Source organism: Podarcis raffonei, chromosome 14, assembly GCF_027172205.1.
Source record: "Podarcis raffonei isolate rPodRaf1 chromosome 14, rPodRaf1.pri, whole genome shotgun sequence".
Classification (NCBI taxonomy): Eukaryota; Metazoa; Chordata; class Lepidosauria; order Squamata; family Lacertidae; genus Podarcis; species Podarcis raffonei.
The window spans coordinates 27990695-28011633 of record NC_070615.1 but is presented as its reverse complement, the minus strand read 5'-3'; the positions used below and the strand labels follow the sequence as shown (position 1 = coordinate 28011633).

General features: G+C 56.5%; 1 protein-coding gene across 1 annotated transcript; it reads left to right on the top strand.

Annotated features, from left to right (window-relative positions):
• The first annotated feature begins 1848 nt into the window (after positions 1 to 1848).
• On the top strand, positions 1849 to 20939 carry FURIN (furin, paired basic amino acid cleaving enzyme). Its single transcript, XM_053364596.1, has 16 exons — positions 1849 to 1944; positions 5565 to 5899; positions 10353 to 10451; positions 11438 to 11533; positions 13186 to 13314; positions 13802 to 13878; positions 14242 to 14330; positions 15057 to 15229; positions 15358 to 15570; positions 15675 to 15775; positions 15903 to 16006; positions 16110 to 16227; positions 17022 to 17201; positions 17295 to 17419; positions 18333 to 18449; positions 19250 to 20939. Exons 2-16 carry the CDS (start codon positions 5720 to 5722, stop codon positions 19792 to 19794), a joined length of 2346 nt encoding a protein of 781 aa, XP_053220571.1. The 5' UTR covers positions 1849 to 1944; positions 5565 to 5719; the 3' UTR covers positions 19795 to 20939.

Genomic DNA, 20939 nt, shown 5'->3' with positions numbered 1-20939 from the left:
CATTTGTTGGACCACCTTTACCTGTATCAATCCATCCGCCCACTGAGTTGGGCACCTGAGGCCTTTCCCTGGGTGCCTCCACCACCCAAAATGTGGCAGATGGCAACAGGGAAGAGCCTTTTCTGTGGTGGCTTCTCACTTTGGAAGACCCTCCCCATGGTGGTCCACATGGATACCTCATTGCTGTCATTTAGAGAACTGGCAAAAGCATGTTGGTTTTCCTAGACTGCTACAACATTAACATATATTGTAAAAGCATGATGCAACAAATGCAAAATACAGTACATACAGCAGATCAACCAAAACAGCATCACAACTCCTGTTAAGAACACTGATAGGAACTGATTCTCATTTGAGCTGGCATATTGGAGGTGGCAGAAGTGTTTGATTTTACCATTTATTTAAACTGACAGTTGTTTTTTCAGTTTGTTGAATTATTTTGGTGTTTTACTTTCTAATGTTTTATTTAAATTGTGCTTTTTGATTCTTACTAGTCCCTTAGAATTCTAGGAATGCTGAAGATGCAGGATATAAATTATGGACATAAACTAAGCCTAGGACTGCAGCCACCTTCATTTTCTCAGGCCTGCCAGCTTTGCAAGGGAGGAGGGCTAGGACCCTTTGGCCCCCTTCCTTTGAGCACAACAGGACTAGCACTGACTCCCAGCAGAAACCAGCTCCCTGCTCTGTCCCATTTTCCGCTTAGAACTCTGTGCTTTGCTTCTGGACATCACATTTTAGGCCACAGACGCTGTATGTGAGGGGGTGCCTGATGAGCCCGCAACCCTCCAGCATCTCTGGAGCATCTCTCTGCTCACCCGCCCGTGGGGGGTGGCCATAACAGGGGGGGGGTCCCTCGTGCAGGCAGTTCTAGAGGTGCCAACTAGGCACAAATTAACTGTTGCCACTTCAAACTAGGAAGCCCACGGAGGTCTGAAAGTTAACAAAAAGGTGGAGCCATGAGAAGTGCAATTGAGCTTCCCCGTCCCACCCGTCTGATTTCTGGTTGAAGGAAGACGAACCACAGGGGACCGGATGGGGAAGGAACGGGCAGCTACCTGCCAAGGGAGGGAGAGGAAAGACGGTTCACCTGCTGGGCTAGATGCGGGTCTGATCTGACACAGCAGGGCTCGTCTGACGTTCTGGGGGGATAAGCGAGCCCAGGGCAGCTAAGTTGTTTTGGCACAAGCACTTCGTCCCATCCCTGGCAGTAAAAGCATAAAAGTAACAAACAGCTGCCCTCGCAGGGCACATAAAATCGGCGGCCGAGGCCGGCGCTGCTGCTGCTAAGCTGCGCAGGATTCCGGTGACCTGCTCGGGTGCCCAGAGGCCAGCTGCTCAGCGCTCCGGAGAGGACCGATCACTCGCTTCATGCACGGGAAGCGCTCGGGCCAAGCCCGGGAGCCGCGGTCAGGCCAGGCCAAGCCAAGAGCCGCAGGCTTGGCACAGGCGAAGGGCCGGCCTTGGAATCGCCGTGGATGCTGGCAGATGGGGCGGCCCAAAGGCGCTTCCAGGTTCCTTTTCTCTGCTCGCTCGCCCGCCCGGGGGGCGCTTCCTCCTCTCGGGCAAGCGGGCAGGGGGCCCAAAGAAGGCCCGCCTCTCCTGCTCGCTGCTGCAGTCGGGAGTGACGGCATCCGGGGGCGCCCGCCCGCTTCCCTGCCTGCCTTTTCGCCTGCGCTCTCGGTGCCCCTCGTCGGGAGGAGGAGCCGTAGAGGGCCGCCCCCTCTCCGGTCCGTCCGGCGGTTCCTGGGAGTAAACAAGCGCTGCGCCTCCGCCTCCTGCTGCTGCCCGCGGGGCGGGGGCTCCTCCGGGCTGGGCTTCCCGGTCCTTCCCTCCCGTCTAGGTGACGCTGCTCCTGCCGCCGCCCATAAAGGGGCCAGACGGGGCGGGCGGGCGCTGCCAGACGCAGGAGCCCTTCGGAGGAGAGGAGCAGCCGGCGGCCCGGTAAGGCAGCGGCCGGTGTTTCGGGCAGGGGCCGGGGGAAGCGAGCTATCTAGCAGTCGGTCCGTCCGCCCTGTTGCTGCTGCTGCTGCATGTCCCCCTGGAGGCGACGGGACGGGGTTTTTCTCGCTCGACCCGCCTGGGCCCTTCCCGAGGGAAGCTTCCTCGACGGCCCTGACTGGAGAAGGGCTCGGCCAGGTCTTTCCCGACGGTGCGGCCGTGACGCTTGAAGCCGAGTAGTCTGAGGTCGCCGGGAGGCGGCGCAGGTGGCGCCTGGCCCTTGCCGGCCTCCCCGAGCAATGCCCACTCGGGGCATGGCACATTCCCGAGGCCGTCTTCAGCCGGGCCTGTCGGCGGCAGGAACCCCCAAGGGCAACCTCCCCTCTTTGGCGTGGCTTGTTTTCCTCCCTCGCCGTCTCCTCCGGCTTTCCGTCTTTAACCGCGGTGAGGGGAGGCGTGAGTCACCCTGCCTGCCAGACGAGCCTGGGCGGCCAGCTGCGCTGCGCTGGGGGGCCAGGCAGAAGTCGGCGTGGACGTGGCCTTCCTGACGGAAGCGACGGCCCGGCTGCCCCGAGAAAGTTCCCCCCGGACCACTTCCCCGCCCCCTATGAAACGGGGGAGAGGGTCCCACGGATTGGACCCCCATTTAATAAGCAGAGAGAAGTGGGTTGCCAGTATCTTGGGGTACCATACGGGGGACCTGGCTACTCTGGAGTTGTCCTAGGGTAGGCGCGGGGGGGGGGAATACAAGGCCACCGCTTAGCTTCCACCGGGAAGGTGGGGATGGCGGCTGCCGGCTGAGCTGGCGAGGCTGACTGCTTTCTGTCCAGCTGCACTGTCCTCCCGCTTCTAAGGAAATGAGTCGATGCTGTCATAGTCCTCGCCACTTCTGGGTGCTCTTTTCCCCAGCCCTTCCCTCTGTAGGTGTGCTGTCGCAAGAGCGCCTGGATTCTGCCTGCTTGCAGTCTCCCTGGGGCTAGAAGGCTCAGCGGATGTTCCCGGGGCACAGGTGGCCTCTCTAGGCTCATGTGGGGCAAGCTGGTGTGTGTGGGTCTGTGTCTTCAGGGGAATCCGAGTGTGCTGGAGGCTGAGGCGGGAGTGGGAGGGATTTAGCCAGGTGTACCTGAGTCTGCCTGGGGAAGCTCTCCAACCGGCTCTGGAGGGAAGAAGTCAACCGTTCTCCCACCCCTGTCGGTGCTCTTTCTTCAGCTGCTTGTGGACATAGTGTGGTTGTTGGGCCTCTGGTTTTCTGCCCAGCTTGGTGCTGTGCCCAAAGAGGTCACAGGATGAAAGTTCCTAAGCCACTTTCTCTCTGGGTCATGTATGAGGCTTTGGCCTCCACAGTCACTTACAGACTCCATGTTAAGACCATTTTCATGGAAGACAATTTTACTCGGCTACAAGTGATCGCCAAAGAAGATGAGGCTTTTGTGGTGTGTCATGAGTTTGGGTTTGCATACCTCTAAGGGTTAACTCACTTCCCTTCCTGCTGTAAGAGACACTCTTCTGCTGCCTTGTTGCCTGGGGATGGAAACTCCTCTGGTTTTCCATTCAGACAGACTCTTCCATCTCCTCCTGCCTGGCCTGGCATGCAGCTGCCACTCCCTCTCCTCTTTATGGCATTTCAAAACTTCCTGGCATTGAACCACAGGAGCTGCTTCTGTTCCCCTATCCCTCTGGGCCCCTCAGTTAAAGGAATAAGCTTGTTCCCATAGAGCGAGGCATGGGGGGGGGCAACATCTGTGTCCCTCCTCTTAGCCATATGGGAGTTGTTTAGCAGTGTCTTGAGGGCCCCTCGTTTTGCAGCATTGTCTCAATGAACAAGTTTTATTGTCAGGATTTTAGATGTGGCAGAGCGGCCCTGGCCACAGACCGACCTAGAAGGGCCAGGTCACAAAGGACCCAGGAGCACAGCTGATGGCACAGGGTGTATGTGTTAGGAACTGGTTGCCATCTGCGGGGAGCGGCCAAGCCTGCTGGAGACCGTGATCTCAGGGGACTGGATTCTGCTTCAGGGGCAGACCAGCTGCTGTGCCTGCAGAATCTCCTGGGTTCAGTTCCCAGCAGCATCTCCAAGGAGCAGGAGCAGGTGGCCAGTGCTGTTGGGAAAGACCGTCCTCTGTGCCTGAGACCCTGCCCATTGGAGGAAGCCATATTGAGCCAGGTGGACCAAAGGCTTGACTCTGGTGGTGGCAGCAACAGCAGCTTCATAACTGGTAGTACGGAAGCTCACCTCTGATCCGTCCCACCTTGGGTCACTTCTGGTCATGTGTTGTTGGCATGAGGGTTTGGGTGACATGGAAGAGAGGAGACTCTGGCCTTGCAGAGAGCAAATGATCCTTCAGGTTCTGTTCCAAAGTCTAAGTTCCTTATTGCTAAGCCAACAATGGAGTGCTTTGTAGTCTCTGTCTGCTGCATGGTTGGCCTCACAGTGGTCCTGAGTCCCAGGTTCTTCTTGTTCTTCCTCCCACCTACCCTCTATCAAGTGTGCCTTTTTGATATTCCCTCGCTTTCTGTGTCCCTGGGAGGTGAGTGGAGCAATTTGCGTCCTGCCTGCCTTGGTGCAGAAGGTTGACAGAGCAGCATAGGGAGGTGGAACTGGGGTGACAGCCCAGGGCCAGATAGAGCTTTGAGTTTCCCCAAGTGTTGCAGGAGGGATTCTGAGGAGGTAATTTGTGGGCGTTGTTGGTCCCTGCCCATCTCTGCAGACTTGTTGACCCCTGTTTATCTTGTGTCTCCATAAGCCCCACCTCTGCCTTCTCAGTAGCTTTCCAAAGAAGTGTGGGAAATGCAGAACTGCAAATTTCCACATTCTGCAAGTATCTGCTTCAGATATTTTATACCCCTTCAATTAAAAATAATAATCCCAGGACAGTTCACAGTTGCCGATAACCATATGCAAATACAGTTTGCCAAAGTCTAATTGCACATTCTTCGCCCCCTCATAGAATTCCAGAGCCTCTGATTAGATGAGGGTTAAGCTGCCTCAGCAATGGGTGTGGGGGGCTGATCCCTTCTTGGCTGCTCAAGAACCCGAGTCAGAGCCTCCCGGCCTTGAAACTTTCCCTGAAACATCTTTTGAGCCAAGCGTGGCTTCCTCGGGTCACTCCCAGGTAGTTCAGCTGCAGCCCAGCCTCTCTCTTCGCTCGAGGCCTGTGAAGTAGGTAGGGGAGCTCTTTTTGTCAGTTTGCCCCCGGGGCCAGCCTGGCCCAGGAGCCTCTCGCTGGAGTTTTCAGCCCTGCTAGGCCACCCAAGTGGATGAGTGCCTGTCTGGCCAAAAGAGCCCTGGACATTCCCCACCCCTCCTGAACAAGCAGCCTCTTCAGCTCTTGGGAGCAGGGCCCTTTTCCTGGGGAGGGTTAAGGGAGGGGATGAGGAGGAGGCACCTGGTGGTCATTGGGGGGCAAAGAGCTCTGGGAAGGGATCTCAGCATGCTGGGTGCAGGAACAGCTTACTTGTCACACTTCTCTGCATCCTGGGGTGTGGGACAGACCTTTGGGGTGGTGGCACATCAAGCCTGTGCTGAGGTGCCCATGAGCAGGTCTGTGTGTGGCTCCTCATCACCATCCTGACCTTTTGCTAGTCTCTGTCCAGGATCTGAATCTCTCCTTTTCTCTCCCCAGGTGCTGTGCAGGTGACACCCTCGAGGTTTGCCTCCTGCTCTCCCTCTCCTGACCGCTAGCCCTGATGCTGCCTCGGACTGACTGGGGGCTTGCTGGGCGGCAGAGTGAAGGCCTGCTTTGAGGTGCTCCCTGGGCTCCCCCCTTTCCCGGCTTTCATGGATCTGAGGCCACCCTGGCTGCTGTTGTTGTGGACTCTGATTGGGGCCCTAGCTCTCCTGGCCAGAGAAGTGCTTGGCCAGCACGTCTACACCAACACCTGGGCCGTCCTAGTCCCTGCTGGGCCACAGGAAGCGGAGCGGCTGGCCAAGAAGCATGGATTCCTCAACTTGGGCCCGGTGAGTGACGCCTGCAGCCTCCCTGGAGCTAGTGCAACCCCAAACCTGAAGGGAAGCTGAAATGGGCTAAGGAAGGGAGGGAGCAGCCCCTGATTCGGGGTTTGGAAGGGGTAAAGAAGAAGGCCAGGTGTGGTGGTGCTGCCTTTAGAAGGGAGATATTTAAGCCATGAAACAAATGCTGAAGCCAAGAGCCTCTCTGGGTTTGAGGCAGACCTGCTGCTCTCCTCATTGCTGGGGTCTGGGAGAGGGGCTCTTTTCCATGCATGGAGGCACTGGGAGGTGCTAACAATAGAGGCAGGGTGCTTGGCTGTAGTGGGCGAGCTGGAAACTCCACCTGGGAAAGTCTGTTGGGAGTTCAGAGCTAGCTGAGATTGGGATGAGGAACCAATGTTTGCCCAGGTGGGATTGGCCAGCGACTATGGTGTCATATGATTGGTTTTCCTTCTCCTACAACCTATAGTTCAATTTGCTTTCAGGAGTTGCATTGAGTTTTTTGTAGGCCTTTGGCAGAATATTTTCATGTGCTCTGCAGAGGGGCTGGCTGTGGTGGGTGGGAGGTGTTGCTTGATGTGCTGAAGGTGGAATGTGGCTCCAGTGGCAGCAGGCTGCTCTACCTTTTTCCTTGTCCTTTCTAGTTGAATGTGCTTCAGTTAAACTCCCTACAGGTGGAAAGGTGACGTTTGTGCGCCTTACAAAAGTGCATTTGTTGCTGCCTCTTGAAAAGTGACTTTTTGCGGGTGGCTGGTTGGCTCTCTTTTCCCCAGGAGCCTCGTATCTTGGAGGTGGTGGTGGGCCCAGCTGCCCTGTGTTGACGCACGACTAATGCAAGCTTTGCTTGGCATCAGGCATGGAGTTGCCAGTTGCATCATCTTCTGGGCAGATTTGGAAAGGTCAAAAGCACAGCCTGCCCCCTGAGGCTGTTTGCACTTCACCTGCATGTGGGATCGGACACTGTGTGCCCTGGGGCTGTTTGCCTACCTTGAGGCCACCCCTTGCTCTCATCCGGTGGGATTTCATGCCACGCTCTTTGCTGCCCTGCAACTCTTGAATCATTTCACCCTTGACTGGAGTGGGAAGACGTGGCATTGACCAGCATTGACAAGGGGGCTGATGAGCTTCACTGAAGCCCACCTAAGGCAGGGCTGACTGCAGGGTGGGACTGGCACTCGGGATGGATTGGATCTCTTGCTCCAGGGGGAGATGAGTCCAGCTCTTTTGGGGCTGGCTCTGTTGAAAGCACTTGACATGTTGACAGGGAGGTGCAGCACCCCATTCCCACCTCATCTCCTGGTCATATGGCCGCCTTAGAGGGAGGCCCAGAGGCTTCCTCACTTGCTGAGTTCACCAGCTGCTTTGGGGCTCACCCAGACTTCCTTCTGCACCACACTTTCCTGCCACAGGCCTGCACTTTCTAGGTCCGTGTCCAAGTGATTTTATATGTATGTGTTGCCGCTACCCTTGGAAAAACTGCTGAATTGGAGCAAAAGGGAATCCGTGGAAAAACTGATTGCCATTTGTTCCAATTCAACAGTAAACAGTGGGTTTTCCCAGGGGAAGCGGTGAAACACACTCAAAAAACCACATGGACCTAGATAGTGTGGACCTGTGCCTGGAAAACATGGCACAGTCTTGATAAGCCCTGACTCCAGAGTGAAGCTTGGTTGGGGGGCCGGATGGGGGCTTGGCCTGCTAGAGCATCTTCGGGGGACAAAGCAAGCTGTTCCTTTGGAGCTAAGAACATAAGAAGAACCTGCTGGATCAAGCCAAATGGGGCCCATCTATTCAGTTTTCTGTTCTCACAGTGAACAGTGAACGTCCTGCAATCAGGTGCCCCTTCTGGGAAACTTGCAAGCAGGACCTGAGCACAAGGGCAACTCTCTCCTCCTGTGGTTTCCAACTGTGGAGGCAGAGCATAGCCACCCTGCTAGTAGTCATCGATTGCCCTCTCCTCCTGAATTTGCCCAATCCTCTTTTAAAGCCATCCAAGTTGATGGCCATCACTGCCTCCTGTGGGCATGAGTTCCATAGTTAAATTTCATGAAGAATGACTTTCTTTTATCAGTCTTGAACCTTCCAACAGTCAGCTTTATGGGATGTCTATGCATGAGTTCTAGTGTTGAGAAGGGAGCAAAACTTGCTCTACCCACTTTCCCCCACACTATGCATAATTTTTATAAACTTCTATCACACTTTGGTCTTCTTCTTCACATGAGGATCAATCCAGGCTGCTTGCCATTTGCCAGCTCCTGGTTGCAATTGCCCCTTCACCGCTTCCTCCCTCGCCAACTCAAGGTCTCCACCGCACAGGCAATGAGAGCCAGGCATCCTGGCCTTGCTCACTAGGTAACAAACTTTCCCTGCTGCGATTTCTGGGGGTTGAACTATCCTTTGGAGCTGGATGTGGGTTCTGGCGGAGGACATGGCAACAGAGTCTTCCGTTCCGGGTGGTGAGCTTTTGCAGAGCATCCTACCCTTCCAGTCCTGGTCAGATCCTGAGAGCCCAGTGAGGGGAGGTGCTGTGCAGCAGGCTGGGGCTCAGGCTCAGTTGGGCTGGGGTGGAGGGGTAGAATACTCGGCAGAAGACCCAAGACCCCTGGGGCAGGGGGCACGTGGAGGAGGTAGTTATGCAGAAGTGGGCTCTCTCTGCCACTGGGCCTTTGATTCCGGAGGCAGGAAAGAAGCTGTTCAGTGAAATTCCTTTTGCTCATCTGTGAGGAATGTTTTGCCCCTGGCACAACTGGAATGGACCAGGGCTGAGTCCGGCGCAGCCTAAGGCCCAGGAGTGGAGCTAAGGAGTGGGGTGTCAGTCCTCTGTGGGTCATGCTTCTTCCTTCCTGCCCTGGCCTGTGCCGCTGTACCCCCTAAGTGCCCGTTGTGGCTCCTGGCTCCTTCCTAGGGCAGGCTGAGCAGGTTTGTGGTGCTGGCACCTGCGGGCAGCAGCCAAGGCAAGAGGCCCTGCGAAGGGGAAGCCTGTTTGTTTTGGGGAAAATAGGGCAGGGAGCCAGGGCCTGGTGCACAGCCAGGCGTGGGGCAGGCAACAACTGGCTCGGGGTTCTGAGGCACTCCCAGGAAGAAGGCAAAGGGATCTGGGAAGAGGGGAGTCCCTTCCTTGAAGACCTGGGGCAGGCCCCAGCTGCCCAGTTGAGGGCTTGTGCTGCATTCAGCAATGGGCTGGGGGACCAGAAGAGCCTCTCCTTGCTAAGGCTGGAGCCCACCAGGGTGGGGCACCTCCCTCTCCTCTCTGCCTGGCAGTGACGCTCTGTCTGCAAATTGCCCCCACCACTGGCACAGTGCCAATTCTTGGGGCAGGAGCTGGTGTCCCCTTACACTTAAGCCCTTGTTTCCATGGCAAAATGCCCTGCAATTCTCTTCAGCTGTCTTCTGGGGAGGGGGGAATTACGCGACCCCTTTTTTTGCAATTGAGCGTTGGGAGTGGAGGCTTCAGCCCCTGGAATGTGCAGGCTGAAAATGTCCTAGGAGGAGCCCCTGGTGAAGGGGTCTGTTGGGGCCAGGGGCTGCTGTTGGGCTGTGGACGCTGATAAATACTCCTGTACCCGTCTTTCTCCAAGCAGAGACAATTCCACGGTGGTCGTGGAGTTCCCTCTTTTCATCCTCACAGCAACCTTGTGAGGCTGGCTAGGCTAAAAGGGACTTGCAGCCAAGAAGAGAATAGGGCAAAAGGGGTCAACCACAATTGCTGTGGGACCTCCATGTCTGCTTTCTTGCTTCCCATGAGCTTCCTCTTCGCAGAGGGCAACCCTTTTGACCTGCTGGCTTTCCCGATCCTCCAGCTTTTGCCCTGCAGTGGTGGTCTGTGCCCTGCTAAGAATAAGAGTTTGGATTTGATATCCTGCTAAGAGTGTGGGTGTGAGAAATGAGAGGGGACCTTCAGAAATTGACGTCTGGGATTCTGCACACTGGATGCTGGAAGGGAGTAGGAGCCTGTCACTGGCAAGGCTTAGGTGGGAGTCCCTCAAGTGTCCACTTGGCATAGCTCTCCCCCTCCTACTCCTCCTGTGCCATCTCTAGGGAGGCCAGCAAGCTGCCCTTTTCCTTCCTCCTCCTCTCTGCCCCTTGGGCCCAGCGCCACGAGGTCACTTGAGGAGCTGCTGCTCTCGCCCTGCCCTTCTTTTGAGGGGTTTGTTTAAAGATTAGAGATTTACATCAGAATCTTCTTAGCATCTTAGCCAGGCCCTGCAGGCAGCATGTGGGGAAGGAGCAGGAGCCAGCTGGTGGCCCTCACGGGGATGAGCAGTGGGGAGAGGAGCTCCTGGATTTGGCCTCTCCTCCTTCCCCTCCATGTAACTGGGTGCCAGCATGTGGGGCTATACTGGCCCATGGGGAGCCGCCCCTGGATGGGACCTCTGCCTTGTGCTATCACGGGCTGCCCTGCTTGGACCGACGCATGGGAGATTTTTTGTCTCATTCATTCCTCCTTTCTCCCCCACCCTAGATCGTTGGAGACTATTACCACTTCCGTCACCGAGGGGTGGCCAAGCGTTCCCTCTCCCCACACCGGTCCCACCACAGCTATCTGGGCAGAGAGCCACAGGTGAGTCCACAGAAGCAGGGAACCTGTTCCAAGTGAGAGGCAGTCAACATGGGGATGCTACAGAGCACAGAAGCCCTGGTTCTGGTCAGTGCGGGCCTGATGCACTGTAGGGCTTTGGCGCCCACTTCTCCTGGAGACAGTTGGGGTTGGCTCCTGCTTGAGGCTTTTGGCTGAGCTCCCACGGTGGAGAGAGCAGAAGGGCTTTCTGCCTCCAGCATGCCTCGGCTGGGCACTTTTGTTCTCTGCACATGGCCTGGGGCCGGTTCTGGGATAGGCTGTGGAGGGTGTCTAATCAAGCTGGTTTTAAACCAGATGGGCCTGATAGCCTGGTTCCATTTTGGGCTGCAGAAGAAATCCCAGAGGATTAGCAGCCTGTCTGGGCCACCTCCTCCCCTGCAATTCTGGCTCTTCATTACCCTTCCCTTCCTCCAGGGTGTCTCCTGCCACATCACCTTCACAACAATCCTGGGAGGCAGGCTGGGCAATACAGCAACTGGCCCAAGGCCAGCCAGTGAGCCTCATGCCTGGGGATGTGAACTGAATCCTAGCCTGACACTGCAATAACTGCAACATTGCTGCCAGTCAGTGCAGACAACGCTGAGCTAAGTGGGCCACTGGCCTGACTTGGTCCAAGAAAGAGATGAGAGGGTGGAGCCCACCCTGCCAGGCATTTTGGTGGCTGCCTGAGTCCTTCTGGTCTTCCTATGGGTGGCAATAGGGGAAGGAATGGGTCCCCTCCACATTTGGCCAAGGATGTCGCTGGTCCTCCTGGGCATTGTGGGGTTCGAGAGTCCACTTTGTGCGTGGCTGAACTGAGCTTCACCCCTGCAGGTGCCAAGATCTTTCCACAAAGCATCCTGTCATTCTTGCCAGCAACTGTGCCCCCCCCCGCCAGCCACCTCCATGGGGACCTGGTTGCTCTTCACACCCAAGGGTGCACTTGGGAGGCTGGCCTTCAGTGCCTTTTCTACCTTTTGCCTCCCCAGGTGCACTGGCTGGAGCAGCAGGTGTCCAAGCGCCGGACAAAGCGGGACACCTTCCTGGAGCCCTCAGACCCCAAGTTCCCTCAGCAGTGGTACCTGGTAAGTGGGAGGGGAGGGGGTCGTGATGATGAAGGGAAGCAGAAGTCACCAGGCAACAAGCACTGGAATCTGCCCTCCCCAGGGCTGCTGCCAGCCATGCCCTTCCACCCACATGGTGGTTGGGCAAGGGTGCCCTGATGTGACTGCTAATCCCCTCCCACAGAGTTAATCACTCCCTCCCTCCCTGCCTGGAGGATTAGTGGCAGCCTGGGAACAAAGCCCCCTCCATGACTGAGCTCACAGGAGCTGCCACCGCCCCGGAACAGAATCTGCCCCAGCCCTTGGACTGCCAGGAGGTCCCAGAGGCCACTGAGGGGCACCATCCGGATCCTGTCCTAAAGAATGGGGCAACATCATTGCTGCTGTTGTTGCTAATTTATTTATTACCTGCCCTTCACCCTAAGTTCCCAGGGCAGGTCATAGCATTAAAAATAATACAGGCAACTCTCAATTTACACGTGTTCAGCAGGACTGCACACGCTTGCATTGCACCAAACCCGGAAGTGACTTTTAAAACAGCAAAAACAGGCCCTCACAGAGCCCAGAAACAGTGCCCAGGAATCCCACAAGCCTTTGCACTGACCTTTGAGGCCTGTGGAGGGTTTGAATTTGAGAAAGGAGGTTTGGAGGGAGTGATTGTGGTGGACTTTGGTGTCTGGTAAGTGGTGCTGGTTTTTCAAGGGTTTCCATAGGTTTAGAGCAGTGTTCCCAAACTTGGGTCTCCAGCTGTTTTTTTCAGACTACAATTCCCATCATCCCTAACCACTGGCCTTGCTAGCTAGGGATGATGGGAGTTGTAGTCCAAAAACAAATGGAGACCCAAGTGTGGGAAAGACTGGTTTAGAGGGCGTTTGCAGGCATTTCCAATGATGTTTCAAGTATATGTGATTTCACTGATGCGGGCAGTGCCTCGGAACATAATCCCCGTGTAAATTGGGAGTTGCCTGCATTACAAATAATTTAAAACAACTTCCCACCATAAGAATCAGAAGCCAGAGAAAGAGGTGTGTCTTCAGCATTCTCCAGAAGCTGTGCAATGAAGGTGCCAGGCGAACCTCTTTGCGGAGGGAGTTCCACAGCTTTTAGGGGCCACTACAGAGAAGGCTGTCTCCCAGCACGTTCTCTTTGTGCCAATGTTTCTCCCCCAAAGCTGGGGGTCTTTCACAGTCCATTTCCAACTGGGGACTTGTCAGGCGTTGAAGGAGGTGTTGCTGCAGAGCAGATTCGCCCCCACCCCTCCTCCCCACTGTAGAGTCCTCTTTGCATAGCATAGAATAGTAGGGCCAAGAGGCTGGAACTGGCATTCTCCTGCTCCAATGAATATGTGGGGCTTGATCCTGCCACTTTCCAGGAAAATGGGAGGGGGTAGTGAAGGGAGCAGCAGCCAGCATTCCCAAATGCTCAGCTACAGATTCTTCCTTAAAGACTTAGCTGTAGTTCCTGCATGGCAGGGGGTTGGACTAGATGACCCTTGGAGTCCTTTCCAACTCTGCAGTTCTATGATTCTGTGAGCCAGGCATCTGGGGTCTAGTTAGAGATGGTTGCCTCCCCCACCCCCATGTGACGAAACACTGCCACGGCTCCGTAGCCTTTAGAGTTGCCCTACTGGCTGTGCTGACTAGCTTTCTGCTCCCCCCACCTTTGCCCCCCAGTCCAATGGGAACCAGCGAGACCTGAACGTGCGGGAGGCCTGGCAGCAGGGCTACACGGGGCGTGGCATCGTGATCTCCATCTTGGACGACGGCATTGAGAAGAACCACCCGGATCTGGAGGCCAACTACGTGAGTGGGATGTGAGCGGGCTCCATTGGCACATGCCGTGCCCACTTTGCAGGGCTGGTAGAAGGGGCCGCGAGTCTTCCTGGGACAACCCCCTCCCATCCAAGCTGAGGCCACTTTTGCACCCAAGCTGAGGGAAGCTTTGTAGCAGTAACAAAATCCCAGAGTCCTCCTGAGCCCCATCAAGCCCTGCCTGTGATGGAATGAGCCCAAGCAAATTCAGCCTCTGGTTGTGGCTACTTGCAGCACCACTTTGCATCACATGTGGAACAGTGGTCCTTTCTGGACTCTTGGGGTCACAACTGGAGCTTTCGGAACTGGGAGTTTACTGCTGGTGCAGAAAACGTGATTGTGGGGAGGGCAAGTCCAGCGGGGAGAGAGGTGATGCTGGGCTCTTTCGTTGCGATTCCTGCATTGCAGGTAGTTGGACTAGAGGGATCCCCCGGGATCCCTCCCAACTCTACAATACTGTAATTCTTCCTTCCTTCAGGATCCTGCCGCCAGCTTTGATGTGAACGATCAGGATTCAGACCCTCAGCCGCGTTACACCCAAATGAATGACAACAGGTGGGGAGCCTTTCCGGAGAGAGGTTGGGTAGGGATGGGAGATATTGGGTAGGGAAAGAGGAACACCACTTCTGCTCAGTCCTGGAAGCTCAGTCGCTGGGGACATGTGGGCTGGGAACGGCGCTGTACAGAAGGAAAAGTGGATGGAGCTTCCTACCCCCTGGGAATGCTGCACTTCCCCCCTTTGTCCCCCTCCCCGCCTTTGCCCATTTGAACCCTGACTGTTCAGGCTGCACTGAGAGGGAGAGAAGTTTGGGGCAGGTTTGCTTGTCCCCTGCTCCCTGTTTTCTCCCTGTTCTAATGTATGGCCACCAGTCCCTCCCCACCCAGCTCAAGTCCGACCCCCCCCTCTCCTTCTTACAGGCATGGTACTCGGTGTGCAGGCGAAGTAGCTGCCGTGGCAAACAATGGCATCTGTGGTGTAGGTGTTGCTTACAACGCCAAGATCGGAGGTGAGGAGGGCATTGTCTACGCCTTGGGCTGTACTCCTCATCCAGCTTCTCACACTGGGTTAGCTGCTCAGAGGGGGCCTGAAATCATAAATTGTAGAGTTGGAAGGGACCCCGAGAGTCATCTAATCCAATCCCCCTGCAAAGCAGCAATAATAATAATAATAATAATAATAATAATAATAATAATAATAATAATAAAAAATAATTTATTATTTATACCCTGCCCATCTGGCTCAGTTTCCCCAGCCACTCTGGGCGGCTCCCTATTGAGTGTTAAAAACAATACAGCATTGGATATTAAAAACTTCCCTAAACAGGGCTGCCTTCAGATGTCTTTTAAAGGAACAGGAGGTTGTTCCCCTGTCAAACAGCTCTTATAGTCTCCTTTCTTGTCATTTGGATCCGTTAGTTTGGGTCCTACACTCTGGAGCATCACAAAATAAGCTTTCTCATTCCTCCCTGTGGCAGCCCTTCAGATATTTGAAGTTGGCTCCCATATCACCCCTTCTCCAGGTGAAACATACCTAACTCCTTCCATCATTACCCATAAGGCTTGGCTTCCAGACCCTTGATCATCTTGGTCACCCTCTTAAGCACCTCTTCCAACTTGTCAATACCCTCCTTAAACTGTGGTGCCCAGAACTGGGCACAGGACTCCAGGTGGGGCCCCGCCAAGGCAGACCAGAGCAGTGCCATTAGTGATGTCCATCTGTGCCATCATCTTAGGTGTCCGCATGCTGGATGGAGAGGTGACGGATGCTGTGGAGGCCCGTTCCCTGGGCCTCAACCCCAACCACATCCACATCTACAGCGCCAGCTGGGGCCCTGAGGACGACGGCAAGACGGTGGACGGCCCGGCCCGCTTGGCTGAAGAGGCCTTCTACCGGGGCGTCAGCCAGGTGAGCCTGTGGTCTGCAGCCAGGGGAGGAGGAAGGGTGGCCCTTGGGGTGAGATTGGGCTGCTGCCAAGCCTCCCACCTCCACCCCTAGTCTTGCCTCTGCCTGACTTGGTCCCCACCCCACCCCAGGGCCGCAACGGGCTGGGCTCCATCTTCGTCTGGGCTTCTGGGAATGGCGGGCGCGAGCACGACAGCTGCAACTGCGACGGCTACACCAACAGCATCTACACCCTCTCGATCAGCAGCACCACCCAGTACGGGAACGTGCCCTGGTACAGCGAGGCTTGCTCCTCCACCCTTGCCACTACCTACAGCAGCGGCAGCCAGAATGAGAAGCAGATTGTGAGTCTCCATCGAGCCTGATGGGGGTTTGGGGTTTGGGTGCAGGCTGTGGGTCACAACCTGGCAATCACCCTGTGCCTCCTCCTCCTCCTCCTTCTCCCCAGGTGACTACAGACCTGAGGCAGAAGTGCACCGAGTCCCACACAGGCACCTCCGCCTCTGCCCCGTTGGCGGCTGGGATCATTGCCCTGGCACTGGAAGCAAAGTAAGGGGGCCGGGAGGGAGGGGAGAAGGGCTTGTGGCGGTGCGGGTGCTGCTTTGGTCCCTGATGGAGATGAGGGGTTTGGCACCCTTGCCCTCTCCGTTGAGACACGGCTGCTCCTTCTCCGCAGCAAGAACCTGACCTGGCGCGATATGCAGCACCTGGTTGTGCAGACCTCCAAGCCCGCCCACCTCAACACCAACGACTGGGCCACCAACGGGGTGGGACGCAAAGGTAAGCAGGCGCCTGCCAAGGACATGCCACTCTGGGGTGGTGGCAGGGTGCAGGGGCAGGTCCTGAGCCTCTCTCACACCTTTCTTCCTCCCTCTGCTTGCAGTCAGCCACTCGTACGGCTATGGACTCCTGGACGCCGGCGCCATGGTGACTCTTGCCAGGAACTGGACCTCGGTGGGGCCTCAGCGAAAGTGTGTCCTGGACATCCTCACCGAGCCAAAGTGCGTCCCCACAGTGGAACGGGGAGGGGGTGGGTTTGGGGTCAGGCCCTCCTTAGGGCCAGCCTGCATGTGGCCAGTTACTGAGGGTGAAACGAGCTTGGGGCGTCGGGGTCCTTGAGGACTAGACTATTGCGTCGTCTGTGTTTGAACATCGCACAGACAATGTGTAGAAATCCTAAGGAGCATCTGATCTGAAACGGGCAGTGGCCTAGAAATCGGGGAAGGAGAGGTGGCTGCAGCTTCCCTTGGTGTGGACTGGAACTGGCTGGAAGCGGCTGGAGGGAGAGAGGGAGGGAGTGTCCATCCGTCCACATGAACCAGACAGAGGAGGCTTTTCAAGGACAGGACAGAGCTGCCTTTCTCCAGGGTGTTGCTGCAGCGGGGGCTGCTCCCATCTCTTGCCCTGCCCTCCAAACACTGCTGAGTGCCAAGGACCGGGCTGGAGTTTGCTTTTCAGGCTAATTCTGGATATTTTGCTGCTGGTGGACAACACCTTGTGGTCCTGTGGTGCTGGACCTCAGGGGATCAGAGGGTGCGGGGGGTGGAGCAGGGATGAGGCTGGGTTGGTGGTCCTTGCTAGAGCAGGCCAGCCCCAGCATTCCTGCCCACTGCAATCCTTTTTTTATCCAGAGTTCTGCCTTGCAGAATTTGCCCTCTGAGGCTGCTGCTGGCTGGCAAAGCCTCCTCCAGCCAGGCTAGGGATCTCAGCTCCTGCGGGAAAGGGAGTGGCGGGGCTCTTGCTCCTTTCACATCCTGTTCCGGCCCTGACCATGGGTGCCTGTTGCCTCCTGCAGGGACATTGGGAAGCGCCTGGAGGTGCGGCAGAAAGTGGATGCCTGCCTGGGGAAGGCCAGCTACGTGGGGCAGCTGGAGCACGTCCAGGCCCGGCTCACCCTCTCCTACAACCGCCGGGGTGACCTAGCCATCCACCTTGTCAGTCCCATGGGAACCCGCTCCACCTTGCTGGCTGCCCGGTAAGCCCCCTACCTTCCCTGGACCCACTCCTTTCTGGGAAGCTGCCTCTGGGCTCTGCCCCCCAATGCCTCTCACTTTTGTCCTCTCCCCAGGCCCCACGACTACTCGGCTGACGGCTTCAATGACTGGGCCTTCATGACGACGCATTCGTGGGACGAGGACCCCACTGGCGAGTGGGTGCTGGAGATTGAGAACACCAGTGAAGCCAACAATTTTGGTAACGGGGAAAGGGCACCTACTTCTCTACGCCCAGACCCACTTGTTGTGGCAAGAAAAATATTCCAAGCATCCCGTGCCCCCCGCCCCTTGTCTCAAATCCCTCCAGTCCCCGTGACAGCCACCTGTCATTTCTCCACCCCCTCAGCTTCCTCTGCTCCTTGTCACATCAGCTGCAATTTGGTCTCCCTCCCGGGAGCGCTGCCTGACCTCCCTCCCCCTGCTTACTGGGCCCAGCTGTGGGCATTCCCTCCCTTCCCACCCCCCCAACCCCAACAGCTGTTTAATTCCCTCTTGCTCTGTTTTAATTCCCTGTGACGGAAACCCCAGAAAGGGGGGGGGGCTTCCCCAGCTGCCATCCCTGCCTGTTTAAGAGGCTGCTGGCTGGACAGAAGGAGGGAGGGATGGGGATGCTGTGCTGACCTCCTGAATGTGGCCCCCTTCCCCACCTGTGGCCTCAACAGCAGCGGCTCACAAACTAGGTTCCATAAACTGATTCCCAGTGCCCCCCCTTATCCTATAAAAAGCATTACTCAGAATAGCAGTTTGCACCACCCCCTTAATGGTAGATCATAACACAATAACATTCAAAACAATTAATTGCACCTTTATTCAAAATCCGATTAAAACTATTCAATTTAATTCCACAAAACAGATGACCTTGATCCAGCAATACCAGCTTTTCAGAGTCTGAAAGTCACCCCCTTGCCTCTTAGCGTCCCCCTCCCCCTGTAATCTCACCACCCAGTTTGGGAACCAGTGCTACTCAGCATTAGGCCCTTCTTGGGGGCTGTTGCGCAGCAGAGGGTGCCAGGCACAACTCCTTGAGTGACAGGGAGGGGCTCTGGTGTGGGAGGAGGGCAGGTTGGGTGGCTCTGCCTCCTCCTCACACCTTCCTGCCCTTCTACCTGCAGGCACCCTCACCAAGTTCACTCTAGTTCTTTACGGGACAGCTACCGACCCTCCCAGCCTCTCCAACCAGTTTGAGAGCAGCGGCTGCAAGACCCTGACCAGCAGCCAGGCCTGCGTGGGTAAGTTTTGTTGTAGTTATTTGTTTCATTGCATCCATATCCTACCAGTTTCTCCAAGGAGCTCAAGGTGGCCTCACAGTCTTTCCCTTCCAACAACAACCCTATGAGGTCGAGAGGCAGCGAATGGCCCAAGGTCACCCAGGGAACTTCACAGCTGAGCAGGGATTTGAGCCCCGGTCTCCTAGGGCATAGTCCAACCACTACACCTCCACTGGCTCCCAAACCTGCTTCACTCGAAAAGCCTATGCTGGAGCCCTGCTCTGAACAACAACAACAACAACAACAACAATTATTTTATTTTTATTATTTATACCCCGCCCATTTGGCTAGGTTTCCCCAGCCATTCTGTGTGGCTTACAGCATATCTAAAACCATAAAACATCAAGCGTTAAAAACCTCCCGATACAGGGCTGCCTTCAGGTGTCTTCTGAAAGTTGTGTAATTATTTATCTCTTTGTCATCCGAAGGAAGGCATTCCACAGGGAGGGCACCACTATCAAGAAGGCCCTCTGTGGTTGCCACCAGGGTTCCTCCCACTAGGCACTGCTCTGAGTGATTGGGGTGCAGAGGGCAGCTTTCATAAGCTGTCCAATGTGTTTGGCGCAAATGGGAACCATGCCATCTTCTGCCCATGTCCCTGGGCAAGGGGCCCCCCACAGAGGGGGCTGTGTGGACAGGAGACCCCACACCCTCTCTCCACTGCAGGTAAGGGGCCGACCTTGCTCCTTGGTGCTGCCTGAATGCCTTTTCTTCCAGAGCCTGGAGGCCTGACCCCTTCTCTTGCCCTTCTCTCCTTGCAGTGTGCGAAGAGGGCTTCTACCTCCACCAGAAGAGCTGCCTCAAAACGTGCCCCCCTGCCTTTGCGCCCGGCACTGTGGCCCCCCCTCTGGAGAACATCCTGGAGCCCCAGCTGAGCTCCCGCCTCTGTGTGCCCTGCCACCCATCCTGCGCCACCTGCTTGGGCCCGGAAGCCACCCAGTGTCTGTCCTGCCCGGCCCACGCCCACTACAACAGCCAGGAGCAGACGTGCTCCCACCAGACCCAGAGCAGCCGGGCCTCACCCACCCTCCTCAGGGAGGGCGTACAGGTTGCCGGCGGCCCCTCCCGCTTGCCCGTGGTGGTGGCCATCCTGAGCTGTGCCTTCATCGTCCTGGTCTTCGTCCTGGTCTTCCTGGTGCTGCAGCTGCGCTCCGGGCTGTGCCTGCGCGGGGTCAAGGTGTATTCGCTGGAGAGCGGAGGCATCATCGCCTACAAGGGGCTGCCTTCGGACGCCTGGCAGGAGGGGCCTGAGGAAGAAGAGGATGGCGAGAGGACTGCCTTCATCAGAGACCAAAGCACCCTTTGATGAGCCTGCAGCCCCCCGGCGCATCAGGGGCAGGACCAGGGGGCCAGAGGCTCTGCACCGGTCTGCTCTCTCACCCCCCCATGGCTGGGTGGGGACCTTGGACAGAGGCACTCTGCGTGTGGGCCAGGATGCTGCTGGAGGACAAGGCGCCCAGGCACCCTAGGCACTGGTTTTAACTCGCCAAAGTGATTTTTTAAAGACTGAACCAGTTTCTCTGCCTGCCTCCACTGTGGTTGGAGGGGCATCTGCGCGGGGCTGCCTTCCTCGCTGCTTGGGGAGGGGCAGGAAAAGCCCCTCAAGCCTTTGTCTCCAGGTAGGGGCATGGCTGAGAGTGCCCCGTCCAGTGCGGGGCGGGGTGGGGGATTAAAGTGGCACAGGCCCCCAGCTCCGTCGCCTTCTTTCTGCCCTGCCAGCAGCAATAAGAGCCTGACTCCTCCTCTCCTGCTCCGTTCCGTGCCCTTCCCACTGATCCGCGGAGCTTGTGCCACCGTTTGGGGCCTCTTCCTTGTGCAGCCGGCCACCTGCCTACCCATGCCTTGGTAGACTGGGAGGTGAGCTGGGCTCCTCCTCCTCCTCTTCCCCTGCCCCCACCCGTGACAGTTGGGGCTGAGATGGACGATTGATGCCATGGGTGTGTCTCTTCAACCCAAGGCGGGCGGCTCTGCCCTCCCTCCTGCAGGAGCAGGAATTCCTCTGGGGCCACGGGGAGGGGGCCTGGGGGCCGCGGCTGCTGCTTGACCACTGAGCTGTGCCCAGCCCCTCCCTGGATCTGCCCAAAGTCACTGGAGCTTCCATCTTTCCTCATGTGCCTTGTTCCCCCTCCTCCTCTTCTTCTTCTTCCTCCTTGATGACAATCTGTTGCTGGTCCTGGGGTTGCACTGCCTGCCTCGCCTGCCTCTCTCCCTCCGGGTCTGTTCCCTGCTCTCTGCTGCTGGCGGAGGTGGAGGCTGTGCAGTTGTGGGCAGGGGAAAGAACGGGCTGCCCAGGACTCGTTTTCTATCATAACTTTTTTGGTGCACAAATAATTTCTTGTAATTTAAACAAGGAGCCAATTCCTGTGGCCAGTTGTTTTGTTTTTTTAATTTAATGGATGTGGATATAACGCTAGAGAGATTAAAGTTTATTAAATGTTGGAACTATGCAAA